The 14,642-nt window shown below is 39.4% G+C and overlaps 2 protein-coding genes across 3 annotated transcripts in view; one reads left to right on the forward strand and one right to left on the reverse strand.

Annotated features, from left to right (window-relative positions):
• Window positions 1-356: 356 nt before the first annotated feature.
• On the forward strand, window positions 357-2,151 carry HMGB2 (high mobility group box 2). The gene is made up of 2 exons (XM_043487114.1): window positions 357-1,029; window positions 1,602-2,151. Exons 1-2 carry the CDS (start codon window positions 559-561, stop codon window positions 1,758-1,760), a joined length of 630 nt encoding a protein of 209 aa, XP_043343049.1. The 5' UTR covers window positions 357-558; the 3' UTR covers window positions 1,761-2,151.
• A 7,323-nt stretch (window positions 2,152-9,474) lies between these two features.
• Window positions 9,475-14,642, reverse strand: part of GALNT7 (polypeptide N-acetylgalactosaminyltransferase 7) — a 141,576-nt gene continuing 136,408 nt past the window's right edge. For both annotated transcript variants that reach the window (XM_043486567.1, XM_043486566.1), the window contains exon 12: window positions 9,475-11,873. In XM_043486567.1, the coding sequence (XP_043342502.1) occupies window positions 11,736-11,873 (138 nt within the window). In that variant the 3' untranslated portion in view covers window positions 9,475-11,735. The remainder of the gene's footprint in view (window positions 11,874-14,642) is intronic.

Below are 14,642 nucleotides of genomic sequence, written 5' to 3' on the forward strand. Positions count from 1 at the left end.
AAGTACCGAGAACCCGGAAGATCTGCCCTGCGGCTCGCGACTGGGAATTTTTAAATCTGGCTGGGTTTATCCCGCGGGCCAGCCACGCCCCGCGCCGCCTGCCTCAGCCAGTCAGCGCCAGGCCCGCCATTTTTCAAACCCTCTTCTGGCCGCCAATCAGGATCGAGTAGCACATTCCTCTCCTGACCGGTTCTAACGGGTCTGGGAGTTAACGACCCGGGCGACCCACCGAACCTGCTAGGCTGCGGCTGGGGGGGACGGACCTGGTGACATACCGACCAATAGAAAGCCGTCTTGGTGAGGGGGCGGGGCCTCCTCGTGTTTGAATAATCCCCAGGGCCAATCGGAGAGGCGGGGGAGTGGTCTGTGACCCGGCTCGTCAAGTTGCCGTGGCGCGGAGAAGTCTGCAAAACAAGAGGCGGAGGATTGCGTTAGCGACGAACCAGTTCACGCCGGAGCCGGGGCAGCAGCGTCGCGGTGAAACGCGGCCGCTGCGCGGAACTCTGAGGAAAATCTTTCGCCAGGTGGACACGCCGCCTCCGCCGCAGCAGCAGCATCATGGGGAAGGGCGACCCCAACAAGCCGCGGGGCAAGATGTCTTCGTACGCCTTCTTCGTGCAGACCTGCCGCGAGGAGCACAAGAAGAAGCATCCCGACTCCTCAGTCAATTTCGCAGAGTTTTCCAAGAAATGTTCCGAGAGATGGAAGACCATGTCGGCCAAGGAAAAGTCCAAGTTCGAAGACATGGCAAAAAGTGACAAAGCTCGCTACGACAGGGAGATGAAAAATTATGTCCCTCCTAAAGGTGACAAGAAGGGAAAGAAAAAAGATCCCAACGCTCCAAAAAGGCCTCCATCTGCCTTCTTCCTGTTTTGCTCCGAACATCGCCCAAAGATCAAAAGCGAACACCCTGGCTTATCCATTGGGGATACTGCAAAAAAATTGGGTGAAATGTGGTCTGAGCAGTCAGCCAAAGATAAACAGCCGTATGAACAGAAAGCAGCTAAGCTAAAGGAGAAATACGAAAAGGTGTGTTGTTCTCACTTTTTTTTAAGCCAGTGTGAAATCCAGTAATATTTTCTAAATGAGTATGTTAGAAATAGATATAAGCTGTAGAAATTTGGGAGCTATACATAGTTCTGTGTTAATGGTTTTCAGCTTTGTTTTGAAAAGGTCTAGTGAGAATTGTACACTTAGGCAACACAAGCTAATTGAAACTTCTCTTTTGACGGAAACCAATGTCTGTAGCATTGGTAGGTTGGTGCATTCAGACTCATTTGTAGTAAAATAGAGGTCTCTTAGTTGAAAAGACTGGAGGGCCAAATGTTTTATGTAGATATATCTAAGATGTGAAGTTAGGGGGTGGGCTATTTGAGATTAACAGATAATGGTAGTGAAAGTACTGACATCAGTCTAATACACCCCAGTTATTTTACGTCATTAGCTTTCTAAGACCTAGGGGGATCAAATGCTCTCAAAACGCGAGTTTTAGACTGTCATTGGGGTTATTGGCCAATAATTGCAGATTGTTTACAACTTAGTGGTTTTCACGGTTGGGTAATGACACCGGATGCTGATTTTATTTTTTTTAACTATTTCAGGATATTGCTGCATACCGTGCCAAGGGCAAGAGTGAAGCGGGAAAAAAGGGCCCTGGCAGGCCGACAGGCTCAAAGAAGAAGAATGAACCAGAAGATGAGGAGGAAGAAGAGGAGGAAGAAGATGAAGATGAGGAAGAGGAAGAGGAAGATGAGGAATAAATGGCTATCTTGTAATGATGTGTGTGGAGTGTGCGTGTGTGCTCAGGCAATTGTTTTGCTAAGAATGTGAATTCAAGTGCAGCTCAATATTAGCTTCAGTATAAAAACTGTACAGATTTTTGTATAGCTGATAAGATTCTTTGTAGAGAAAATACTTTTTTAAAAATGCAAATTGTGGCTTTTTGAGGGGCTACTACATACAGTTAGATTTTCAAGCTTCTGATGTTAAATGTTTCTAAATATTTAATGGTTTCTTTAATTTCTTGACTTGTGTATGGTAGCACAGCAAACTCATAGAAATTAGCATCAATAGCAAATTTTGGGTTTTCTAGAACGAGAATGTTGTGTTTTCTTTTTTAAAAAAAATTTTGTAATAAAATTATATATATTATTTCTATTGTCCTTGTCTTATATGCTAAATTAGCTTTTACTTTCATGGTCTGGAGCCATGTCACTTTTTTGTTTTTCTGCCTAATAGTTCTTAGACATGGTTGATTTAGTAAAATGTTTTGTTAAAAGTCAAACATGCCCATATTCATATTTACACAGAGCGTTCTTTAAAAATCAGTTCTGGAATTTAATGAACTTTAAAAATTTATGCAGTCTTATACACTGAGCAAGTTTTGTTCTTGACATTTATGTTCATTTGTTAGCTAACTTGTCCCTTGGGTTTTTTCTTTTTAGTTCACATTTTAAGATTTCAAAAATCAGTGTGGTCTTAAGCCTAGAAATCTGGGTAACTAACCCAAGAAAGCTTTTGAGATGATTATTGTGATTTTCCATGACTAACGAGATGAAATTCCACTAGGATTTCTATTTACAGGTGAAAGCAGTTATTAAGAAATGCTCATTTGAGAAAGCAGTTGCTTGTATTTGAATTAGGTAACTATTTCAAATCGTTACCAAGTTATTAGTGAAAGTTGGCCAAGTGTTGGCTGGAAGAGTATAGAAGAAACCTATTGGTTGGTAGTTTGACAGTTAAACCTGACAATCTTGGTTACCTATTCTAGTTTTTACAATAGAAACCAAAATTCTTAATACGAACCATGGGAGCCTTGGTTGTCTATCTTATGCCATATTCAGAGTAAAATATTTGAAGGTTTCTTTCTTACACAACATTGTTAAATGGGAGGTGTAAGTTAACAGCATAAATCCCAGAGCAGATGGACTCAGGTAAAATCTCCAAACTTCTTATGTTGGCCCTCCATTATCATATCACAGTTGTTATTTGGGGGCCTTTTCTGATCCTAAAAGTTTTACGTGTCTAAAAACTATTTCCTGATGTTAGGTGACTTAACACTAAAATATTGTGGGGTAATGTTTTTCCTCAGCTCTACCAAATCCTGTGTGGACTTTGCCTCTGGGTTTATTTCTCTCCATTTATGTATGGGGCCAATATCTACTTCGAAGTGTTCTGATGATTAAGAATGTATTTACAAGTACTTTACAATAGTCCTTAATGCTTGGAAAAGAGACTAGTTTCTAAAATTGAAATACAGGGAAAGTCTGTTTCTTCAGGATTTTTTTAAAAATTAGATTCATGAAGCAGACCTATCAGGCTCCTTGTCACTTTTTGAGATTTTTTGGGACTACTTTCATTTTGTTCTTTAAATGAAATAAATTTTAAATGTGTAAGCTAAGAATGACACATTTTTTTAAAAATGAGCTGCTGCGTAATCTCAGCATTTGCGATGAGTCCTCATTTGATATTTTCTATTAAGTGTTGATCAAAATTTGCAACACCCTTGTTTTTAAGACTAAATGACTTCAGGGAGTGGTTATGTCGGAAAGCATTAAAACACGGGTAAGAATCAGGTTCTATTCCAGACCAGTCAGTACTTGGAGGGTGTGCTTATGAAGACCATACCCCTGTTTTTTTTTAAAAACAAGTCATTTCGTTATGTAAATGGGCTATATAGTGGGTAGTTTACAATCTTGATTTCCAACTACCAGCTTCTCCCAAGAGGCAACTCCAGGAGTACAATGATACGTCCTTCAAGAGAGACGGAAGCACAATAGTCATGTGATTTCATATGTGTTAATATTATACAAAGGAAGCTTACTATATATGTTGTCCTTCCCCTTAATTCTCATTTTAGGTTCTTGGCTCAACAGAATTGCCACATTTCACTTAAATAGCCATCTGCATAGTACCCCACTGAATAGATCATAATTTAACCAGTTCCCTAATGTTTGAATTTTTTTGCTTTAAGAACATTGCCATGAATATCTCATAGTTATGATTTCAGAAATTTCTATAAAAAGCATTTAAAAGTTTGCACATTAAAAAATGTGCTAATTATAATAGCTAAAACCTGTAGTTGGTATACGCTGGAACCTGCTCTCTGGCTGTTAACTTGCTGAAACTTGCCAAAATTGCTCTCAGAAGTTGTACTGAAACATACTCCACAGCAATGACAACTGTTTCAGAGGGCCTGTTTCCTCAGCAACGTTATCAGTCTCAAACTTAATCTTTGCTATCCTGATACATAAAAAATGGTTCCTCCTATTATGAATTTAGCATATTTTTATGTTAAAGAGCCATTTGTATTTCCCATGGCCTTCTGTCTCATTGGTCTTTCTTTAGTCATTTGTGGGAAATGAAGATGACCCTTTGTGACATGCATTGTAAATATAGGTATTTTTTCTTTGTTGTCTTTTGACTTTATGATGCTTGTTTTCGTACAAAGATTTATTTTTATGAGGCAAATTTATCCTTTAGTGGCCTTGGGAGACCTTTCCCAAAGTTATCTTTGCTTTCGTCTTACTTAATTAAATCTTTGATCCTTCTGGAATTTATTTTGGTACAAGAACTGAAGTAGGGTCTCAAGTTTCTTTCCAGATGGTAGCCACTACTTTTGGTCTTCTAATCTATAAAAGCTGGGTTAGAAGATCCTAAGGTGCCCTACGTATCAAAGCAGTAACTTGCAAACTTGCTCAATGCAAGACAGTAAGCATTTTTGTATTCTGGTTTTCAACAGAAATCATTTACTGTAAGTAGTAAACCATGTTTGTCTTAGCACAAACAGCACTATCTTAAAGCTAACTTCATTACATACCACTAAAAATGTTGACAAAGCAGTAATGACTATTTCTTGGGGAATAGCAAGAAGAAAGCTAAAGGACCTGTTTTGCCAATGCATAAGATATAGTCCTTTTAAAAATAAAACATCTGTAGAAATAAGCCATCTGTGTACACGTCATGCCAGAAAGAGCAGGTGATCTATAAACATTTGTAGGCATAAATGCCCAGGGTAAAGGTGACAGCTACTGTTCAGCTCAGTCCTGTTGCTTAATGGAAATGTGAGTCTAAGATCCCAAATCTCCCAAAATTTTAAGTGGAACCAGAATTCTAGATACTTTAAAAAATGTGAAGTCTGAATTGTAAACATTGGCGGTGAATTCAAATGTTGAATTCAAAGAAAACATGTCTGTAGGTAAGATTCTGTCAAGGGTCACGGATTGGTTACTTCTATAAATTAGTGTATGCAAACGTAATAATGATATTTACTTGAGTTAGGGCTGTTGGTAAGTTTATGTATAGGCCTCCCAGCTAAGCATTATTTTCCCAGTTGTCTAGAAACCCTCGCCCTGTATGGAAACTCATCTAACTCCTTATCCTGTTGGACAGTCTCTGAAATCTAAACGGAATGTCTCTGGGCTCCTGGGCCTTTGTTCTTCAGGACTTGGCCCAACCCTCTCTTACCCTCATCTTGGGAGTCACCATAGCTAATAGAATACCGGCTCAGGAGCACAAATAGTGTTTCACATTAAAATGAAACAACTTTTAAGCAAAACTGCAATTCAGTCATATTCATGTGTTATTCTTCAATTCTCTATATTTCTGCAGTAAAGCTGAGACAGCTTATACAGAGAACAAACTAAAATACAAACAGAAAAAAGTTATGAAAAATTAACAGTGAGCTGATTTCAATAAATGAGCTGATGAGCTTATATTGAGAATCAGATCAGTTTGAATAGGGCTCAGTTTCTCTTTTTAAGCGAATTATTTTTTTAATTAAAAATTTTTTTCTATTTTTTGCCTATGCCATGCAGCATGTGGGATCTTAGTTCCCCAACTAGGCATCAAACCCAATCCCCCTGCAGTAGAAGCATGGAATCTTAACCACTGGGAGGTCCCAGGGATCTTTCTTCTGATCAGTTTGGTAACATCAGACCTGGCGTGTAAACTTTCAGTTTCCTCAGGTGTTAAAATCAGATTTTTCTTTTTCTGAACATTAAATGAGGCAATACATCCAAGACACCTCTCTTGGTGTTAAGAAAAATATTAGCTAAAAGTATGCATGATAACATGTATATATATTAATAATATAGTTGTCATAATAAGACTACCAGATCCACTTCTGAGATTCTTAACTCTCTAAGTGGAGAGGAAAACTAGTTATGTGGAAAATACAATAGAAATTCCTCCCACAGAGCTCTGGGGATACTCAATACTGGAGCTGTGTCCTTGACTTCAATACTAAATTTGGGAATTTGCACAAATTATTTAACTTTTTTTTTAAAGTATAGTTGATTTACAATATTGTATTAAGTTTTAGGTATACAGCATAGTGAATTCAGTTATTTTGCAGATCAAATTCCATTATAGGTTGTTATAAGATATTGGGTATGATTCCCTGTGCTATATGGTAAATTCTTGTTGCTTACAATTTTTACCTAGTTTGTTAATCCCATAACCCCTAATTTGTCATTTACCTCTTCGCTTTACCCTCTGGTAACCATAAATTAACCACTTAATCCCATATTATTTATCCACATATTTTGATCGCATATTCATGTGACTTACTGTAGTTTTAGTTGTCTTTAATTTCACAAAACATATTTGTTGAATGAAGTCTTTTGGGAATTGCCTTTTTCACTCAACACTGCCCTACTGTCGTGTCTGTAACCAGTTCATTCATGTTCATCGCCTTCTAACAGTCTATTGTGTGATAATACCACAATTGATCCACTCTCCCGTTGATGGATATTTAGGTTGTTCCTGGAGTTTTTGCTGTTACAAATGATGACACTGGTATAAAAATGGCTATACAGTTCTCCTGGCTTTCAAGCACAGCCCCCTCCAGTGATCTTGTCCTGTAAATCCCAGCTGACTCGGGCAGCCTCCTCAGCTGGGTTGTTTCACCAAGGCTTGAGCTCTGCTTTCCTGGATGGTGGTTGGGAAAGTTCTTCAGGCAGATGGACATGCTGAACCGGGGTTCACCCTGTGTGCTTCCTTTCTCTCACGTTATCACAGTCGGCTTTGCCTGTTAGCCAGTTCCTGAAAACAGCTGCTGCATATTTTTTTGTCCAGTTTTATAGCCGTTTAGGACAACAGCATACTGTTGAGGATGGTAACAATTACTATGCTGTGGCCAGACAGGGAAGTCTATTCATCTCCATTTTTTACTCAAAGTTTTAGTTTTGTTTTGGGCACTTAATCATTAAGACAGCTGGAGTTTATGTGCTCATATCAAAAGCCCCAGAGAAATTTCATTTAAAGGTAATTGAAAGAATGTTCTTAGACGTTCTTCCAGATGCACAGTTAAATTATAAAGTAGACCACTGAAAACTACATTCTATACATGGTGTGAGGTAGAGGTAACAATTTATTCCCTTGTGGATAACCATTTCAACCCCAGTGTAAGAAGCTTAACTTATGATCTTAAACTCTTCACTTGGAAAGTGGAGGCAATGACATGTCACATATGAAAGACAGGTGTACACACATACACAGAGCCCTAGAGGATCTACAGTATAGCTGTCTTATTCTTCTGATTAAAGACTGATTTCAAGACTTTGAAACAAGATAACAATAAGTACCATTTATATTACTCTGACTACATGCCAGGAACTATTCTAAGCATTTCATGTATGTTAACTCATACAATCCTGATAAAAAGCCTATAGAATAGGCACTGTTATTTCCTTCATCTTACTAATGGGAAAACTGAGGCATGGAGAAGCATTGATACTTGCCAGGGTAACACAAGTAATTTGTAATGAAACAGGGATTCCAGTACAGACAAGTCCACTGTCTGCTATTCACATGAGCAGATTGTAAACATTCTGTTATGAGAATTAAGGAGCCCTCATCCCACTGCTGCTCAAATGCCCAAGGGCTGATCCACTTACAAAACTGAAACACACCAATCACAGTTATCAGCATTTCAAAATCTTAAAATTGAGATTGGCAAAGCAATTATTGAATTTAGCTTAGAAACAACCCTTCTATTAATCTCTAATCCCAGGGACAGTGCTTCTCCCAAATCATTCTCTCTTTTGTCCAATTTTCTTTTTTCAACAGATTCTAATGAATAATAAGCATTCTCATAGGGCTTGGTACTTCTAAAAGTGCTTTCCACATGGATGAATATTCACATACCCAATTACTGATCCATTAGCCGTCTGGCTCAGGTCATGCATTTGTCATGGTCTTCCATTGAATTATAAGTGGATAAAAAAAAAAAAAAAAACCCCACACAGCTTGTCCAGAAATGATGATATATAGTCCTAGATCCCTGTAAAAGACTACAAGGAAATAAACGAGCTCACATTCACTCCGGGCTGGTGCTCTGTCACTTTTTCACGTTTTTCAGGCACAGCAGCTGAGAAGTGAAGCCACAACAGCTGAGAGAGCTTCCCAGACCAACAGAGCCACTTACTGGAATGCTGGCAGCAGTACCTTCTCTGAGGTGTCATGGGTTGTGCTATGAGGTCCTACAGCCCACTTCTCACTTCCTTTTCTAGTTGATCTAGAAGATCGTAAAGACTTTCCTTAAATTTTTGTTTTTAATAGGCAATGGTATAGGAGAATACACTGCCAAGAGAGATATATGTTGCTGGGGTTGTGTTTTGTATTTGGTAAGTGACTTAAAAAAAGTGCTATACATAAGCAACCAGGGACAAAAATAAGTCTTTATGTTTCCTTCTTAGATATAAGCTCTGAGTATTCAAAGCAAATTCTAACCAACACTCAAGCATATACTCAACATATTGTTGCTGTTACTCAGTCACTGAGTTGTGTCCGACTCTCTGCAACATGGACTGCAGCATGCCAGGCTTCCCTGTCCTTCACTATCTCCCAGTGTTTGCTCAAACTCATGTCAGCTGAGTCAGTGATGCCATCCAGCCATCTCACCTGTCGCCCCCTTCTTCTCTTGCTCTGAATCCTTCCCAGCATCAGGGTCTTTTCTAATGAGCTGGCTCTTCAAATCAGGTGGCCAACGTATTGGAGCTTTAGCTTCAGCTTCAGCATCAGTCCTTGCAACGAATACTCAGGGTTGATTTCCTTTAGGATTGACTCGTTTGATCTCCTTGCTGTCCAAGGGACTCTCAGGAGTTTTCTCCAGCACCATAGTTCTAAAGCACCAATACTACTGTTATCTTGCAAACAATGTGTGTGTTCTCAGTCACATCTGACTCTTTGCGACCACATGGACTGTAGTCCCATCAGGGTCCTCTGTCCATGGAATTTTCCAGGCAAGAATACTGGAGTGGGCTGCCATTTCCTTCTCCAGGGGGTCTTCCCAACCCAGGGATCGAACCTGCATCTCTTGTGTCTCTTGCACTCATAGGTGGATTCTTTACTGCTGCGCCACCTGGGAAGTCCCTTATAAACAATAAAATCAAGCAATTATTTCAAACATGCAGTGTTTAGATATGTATAAAAAGGATTACAAGTACTAAAAAAAAAAAAAAAACCCATGGATTAAAATACAATATTTTATTTATTTCTCACCTAAAAAACAAGCAACCCAGAATTAAGATATACATAAACTTCTCAAATTTACCCCTAATAAAATTTTGACTATTTATACAATTTCTACAGAAACATACAGTGTATCAAAATCTGCATAAATCAAATTTATAAAATGTGTAGAAATGCATAGTGATATTATCAACTTACAAAGCAAGGATATGGAATTATTTCCAAAACAGCCTACAGTAGAAAATAGTCATTATGGCAGCAGCTTCTGATGTTTTTCGTGTTTGGTAAGGTTTCTGATTTCAATATATAGTCATTTTTTATAGAGTATCTTAACGAATTGCACAAAATACCCATTTAAAATTTACATGCACAGTTTCTGTGCCACTGTTCTTAGGCCTATGCATAGTTAACAAGGTTATAATCTATTCAACAAGTAAAATGCGACCTACCTGCAAACACACAAGTATTAAATACCAATTCTCTTAGTTTCTTACTTATGGTTGATTTACTTTGCAATCATATAGGCAAAGAAATGTATTCCTTTTTAAAGATCCCTAGAGATGAATGAAAGCTCAAATGGTTGATCAGAGATCAGGAGCAAAATACAAATTGACGATTCAAAATTATAAATAAAACTCTTTACGATGTTTAACTTTGACTCTCCAAATTTAAGAGCTAAGCTTGGAAGAAGCAAGTTTGTAGGCTTTTCTTTTTAAGTAAATGTAGGTGCTCTTTTCTGTTTTCTTTTTTAAGCTTTAGTGAAATATATTTTTCTCTAGTAGTAGTTGTGAATTCCTTCCATTGATCATGATAACAGGATCAGTCTTTAATTTACTTGCCATTCCCTGCCTCATTAATTTCCTTTTTATTTTTTATTTTTGCCTCTGATGGAGCATTTTAATCTTGTGGGGAATAAGAGAGTATTTAGATATTAAAATTAATTGACCACTTGCAGCATTTGGTTTTCCTCTTGTAGGTACTATCTCAATAAATGTGTAAATTCAAACAAGTCTTTTTTTCATTGGAAAAATACTAACAGAAATATGCTTCCTAAAAAAAAATAAGAAACGCTAGGGAACTAACAGATAATTGAACAGAAAGGAGTTCATATTTGTTCATGAACTGTATTTTTCAATAGACTTTTTTTAAAATTTAAAGACTGTGCAGGGAATTTCATGAAGATATAAATGAAAGGTCCATTCACTCTTGACTTTATAAATTGCACAGCTTAGGTTATAACACACAGTAGTCTTGTAAGGCTTAATCCAACAAGGGTTTGGAAATTCTCGCCTTGGTTAGAACAAACCTTTGATGTGTTTACAGTGGTGTTGTGTTATTTGTGTTACCCTCATTTCAAGGTTTCAAAACTGAGAAATATTTATAGTTTTCTAAAGTGACAGGTAATGGGGAAAAGCCAATCCTCAATGTCAGAGGACATTTTTTTCTCAAGTTAGTTAGGCCCTCCTCCCACCTTAGGAGTTGGGACCGACAGAGGGCAATGGAATACCAACAAGTAGAGGGGTTAATGCCGCACAAATCTTCAAACTCTACGGAATAGCCCTGGATGTTCCATCTTGTCATTTCTTTTTTGAGCCATACGGCATTCAATTTCAGAGCAAATGGCAGCAAGTAAATTCAGTCCTCAGGTAACGATTCCATCAATACCATCCTACAAATTGCATTCAAAGCTCCTGAAATAGTATACCAAGAAATGAAAGAGGCACTAAATGTGTTGAAATTCACCTTTCAAAAAAGCAGCATGACTGTGAAGGAAGGCCACCTTGGCTAATAACCTGTGGCAGTGCTTCAAAAAGATGTAAAATTAAATAAAGACACAACAGGTTGATAATCACCAAGTTACATAACAAAGTCTGGTTACTCCAGCCTTTTTTCAAGTGTGTTAAAAAAAAAAAATCAAACTGCCTTTCAGACCCCTGAGTGTAATCCCAAAGAAGACAACAATGCTTTTAACTCTGTTCTAAATAAAACTGAGCTAAATGCACAGATAACCAACATCATCTCAAACAAAACAAAAAAGATGTAAACATCTACGAAGTTTAAGGTAAAAGCAGTTTTGTAAACAGTAACTGCAGATGATCATGTTATTGTAAAAATCACAGTTTATCAATGTCCTCAGGCTCCCTGGGAGCCTCTGGGTTTGGAGCTATACAGGTAACAATAGTTGCAGCAGGTTTCAGGCGGTTTCAGTCCTGTATAAGTTTACGTGTCAGTAGGTAGGTTATTGATTTCTTTCATTCCTTCTAAACACTATGGATGTTATTTATCTCCCACTTTTGAGTCATTTTGCTGGAGTCACAGTCGGAGATGAACACTTGATGGAGGACCTCCGAGCGATCCAAGCACTTTCCGGAAGGAATGTGAGTCAGTCTGTGCAGGTTCTGGAAAATACAGGGAAACAGCATTACACGTGAGCTCTGCACTATCACTGACATTAGACAGGTCACCTCCTGGCTTTCGTAAGAAGACAATTCAAGCAAATTGGTCAGGCGTGAACCAGCTTCACCTCAGACTCTGGGTTTCTCTTGTCAGTCTTCTACATCCTTTTGTTGTTCAGGCATGATGTACTGCGGGTACTTCCAATTCAACACATACAAACTTAAATTCATCATCTTCCCCTCCAGACCAGCTTCTCTAGTTCCTATCCAGCTAATCCAGCTGTCCTGAGCTTAGGACAGCGCAGTTCAGGCTGCGTGCCCTCCGTCCTTCCTTTGAGTCACCAGCTGAGCACGGACATTTGCAGGGGCTTGGGCTTGTACCCTTTCCCATCCCCACCGCCCTTGCCTTAATCGAGTCCTTGCCACCTGCTGGAGGTTCCTTCAATTCAGCTCTCAGAGTACAGTCCTCAGACTAGCTAAGATTGGGTCTGTAGGGTCGAAACAATTTCCTAATACAAAGACCCTAACTGCCTTTTCCACTGTATGGACATTTATACAGACAGTGCAAAAGCCGTGCTAGGTCAAAGAGCTGGGGCTGTAGCATCAATCAAGGGGTCACGTTCTCCATGGCCACAGACTCACAATTAAAAAGAAAAAAAGCCAGTTTCATTTGAGAATGTCCTTGATGAAGCAGTAAAACGTATTAGTTTTATTAAGTCTTGACCCTGAGAGACAGTAGGTAAGAATGGCCAGAACATGGGCGGTTGCTGGACTTGAGGGCTTAACGAGTGCTTTTTCTTGTCCTGTGAACTTGAAAGGACAAATCGCAGTCAGATTACAATTATGCAAACTTGGGGCTGGGGAGACATTTTCCAGAAAATAAAGTGAGCCTGTCACTTCCATGGCGGGGGGGGGGGGGGGGCGGACAATATAAAGCTGACAGTTATTTGTTGCCGTTGATAAAATCTAAGTTTTCAAGCAAAAATTTGAGTTTTGGAAAACTTGTATCCATCATCGAGAACGTGACAGCTTCACAAGATTAAAAGACTTTTCTGGTGAAAAGTGTTTATATTTGTGATTTCGGGGGCAGTGTATGATGAAATGTGCCATCATTTGGAAGATCTGCATGACTTAGTGAGTCAATATTTTCCAAATAAGCTGTGAAAGTGTGATGTTACAAAAGATCCACTCGGAGTTTAAGACAGACAAGTGGGTTTAATGCAAGAGGACAAAATGTTCACGGACAGGGATTCCAGATTCCACATTGCAAATAACTTTTAAGAAACTCCTGGTACTTCCCTGGTGGTACAGTGGGTAGGAATCTGCCTGCCAATGCAGGGGACACAGGTTTGATCCCTGACCTGGGAAGATCCCACATGTGGTGGAGAAACAACCGCTGGCAACTCCAGAAGTGCACCACAACTCCTGAAGCCCGTGCTCTAGGGTCCGGGAGCCACAGCCATTTGAAGCCTGAGTACCTGATAGCCTGTGCTCAGAGATGCATCACAACCAGAGCAGCCCCTACTCAGCAACTAGAGAAAGCCTGGACACAGCTATGGAGACCCAGCACAGCTATAAATAAATGAATGAATAAAAAGAAACTACCACCTACACATTTGTGTAGCACAATTAGCTGAAAAGGCTATTAAATTATCCCTTGTTTTCAAACTGCATGTCTAGACAAGGCTGGATTTTCCTGGGATACTCAACTAGAACAACATTTCACATCAAACAAAATGCAGAAGCAGAGTAGGAATCCAGAGTTCTTCTATTAAACCAGACACTAAAGGCATTTGTGAAACTATAAAACAATGCCACTCTTCTCATTGTGGTGGGGAAAATAGCTATTTTTCATTAAAAGTGTTATTTATATTAACATGTAATACGGTTATGAGTGTTACTTTAACATGAATACATACATGAAGACTCATAACAGTTCTCAGGTTTAATTCCCAATTCAGAAACCCCATTAACTGTAAGCTGCATAACAAATCTCTCTGGGAGTGTATCAGCAGTTAGTAAGGATGTAGATGGGTCCAGAGGAGCAGAGTGAGAACTGCTGACTGAGCTGGTCTCCTGCTCACCAGTCCATACTTGACAATGTTTCCAGAATTATCTTCCTAAAAGTACCCACTGTTTCCTATCACTGTGATCCTCAGCTAATGTCGGTCACTCCCCAAAGACCATAAAAAGTTCCATGCTCTTTCCCATGGAGGACAACTTAGGGAACCAGAAAACACCCAGCTCCTAGAATTCTACACTAAGATGCTACGACTCTGCTCACTCGTTATCTCATTTATCCTCCATGAAAAGCCTTATTACACCTCAAGATCCCGTGCAGTGATACTTCCTACCTGAAACTCACCAGAAACAAAGCCTCCTATTAATCTCTCTTTCCCTATCCTATGGCACTTTATTTCTTTAATAGCTTGTTTTTTGTTTCTTATTTATTATTTTTGACTGTGCTGGGTCTTCCTTGCAGGGCGCCAGCTTTCTCTTCTCTAGTTGTGGTGAGCAGGGGCTACTCTCTAGTTGTGGTAAGCAGGCTTCTCATTGGGGTGGCTTGTCTTGTGGAGCACAGGCTCTCAGGTGCATGGGGTTCAGTCATTGCTACATCTGGGCTCAACAGTTGCGGCTCCCAGGCTCTGGAGCACAGGCTTTATTGCTGTGTGGCAGGGGGATCTTCCTGGATCAGGGATCAAACCTGTGTCTCCTGCACTGGCAGGCAGATTCTTTACCACTGAGTCACCAGGAAAGCCCCATTTTGCTTAT

The sequence above is a fragment of the Cervus canadensis genome, chromosome 14, assembly GCF_019320065.1.
Source record: "Cervus canadensis isolate Bull #8, Minnesota chromosome 14, ASM1932006v1, whole genome shotgun sequence".
NCBI lineage: Eukaryota > Metazoa > Chordata > Mammalia > Artiodactyla > Cervidae > Cervus > Cervus canadensis.

Coding starts and splice junctions, on each gene's coding strand:
- HMGB2 (XM_043487114.1), top strand. CDS start 559: ATGGGGAAGGGCGACCCCAACAAGCCGCGGGGCAAGATGTCTTCGTAC. Junction 1,030..1,601: donor TAAAGGAGAAATACGAAAAG/GTGTGTTGTTCT, acceptor TAACTATTTCAG/GATATTGCTGCATACCGTGC.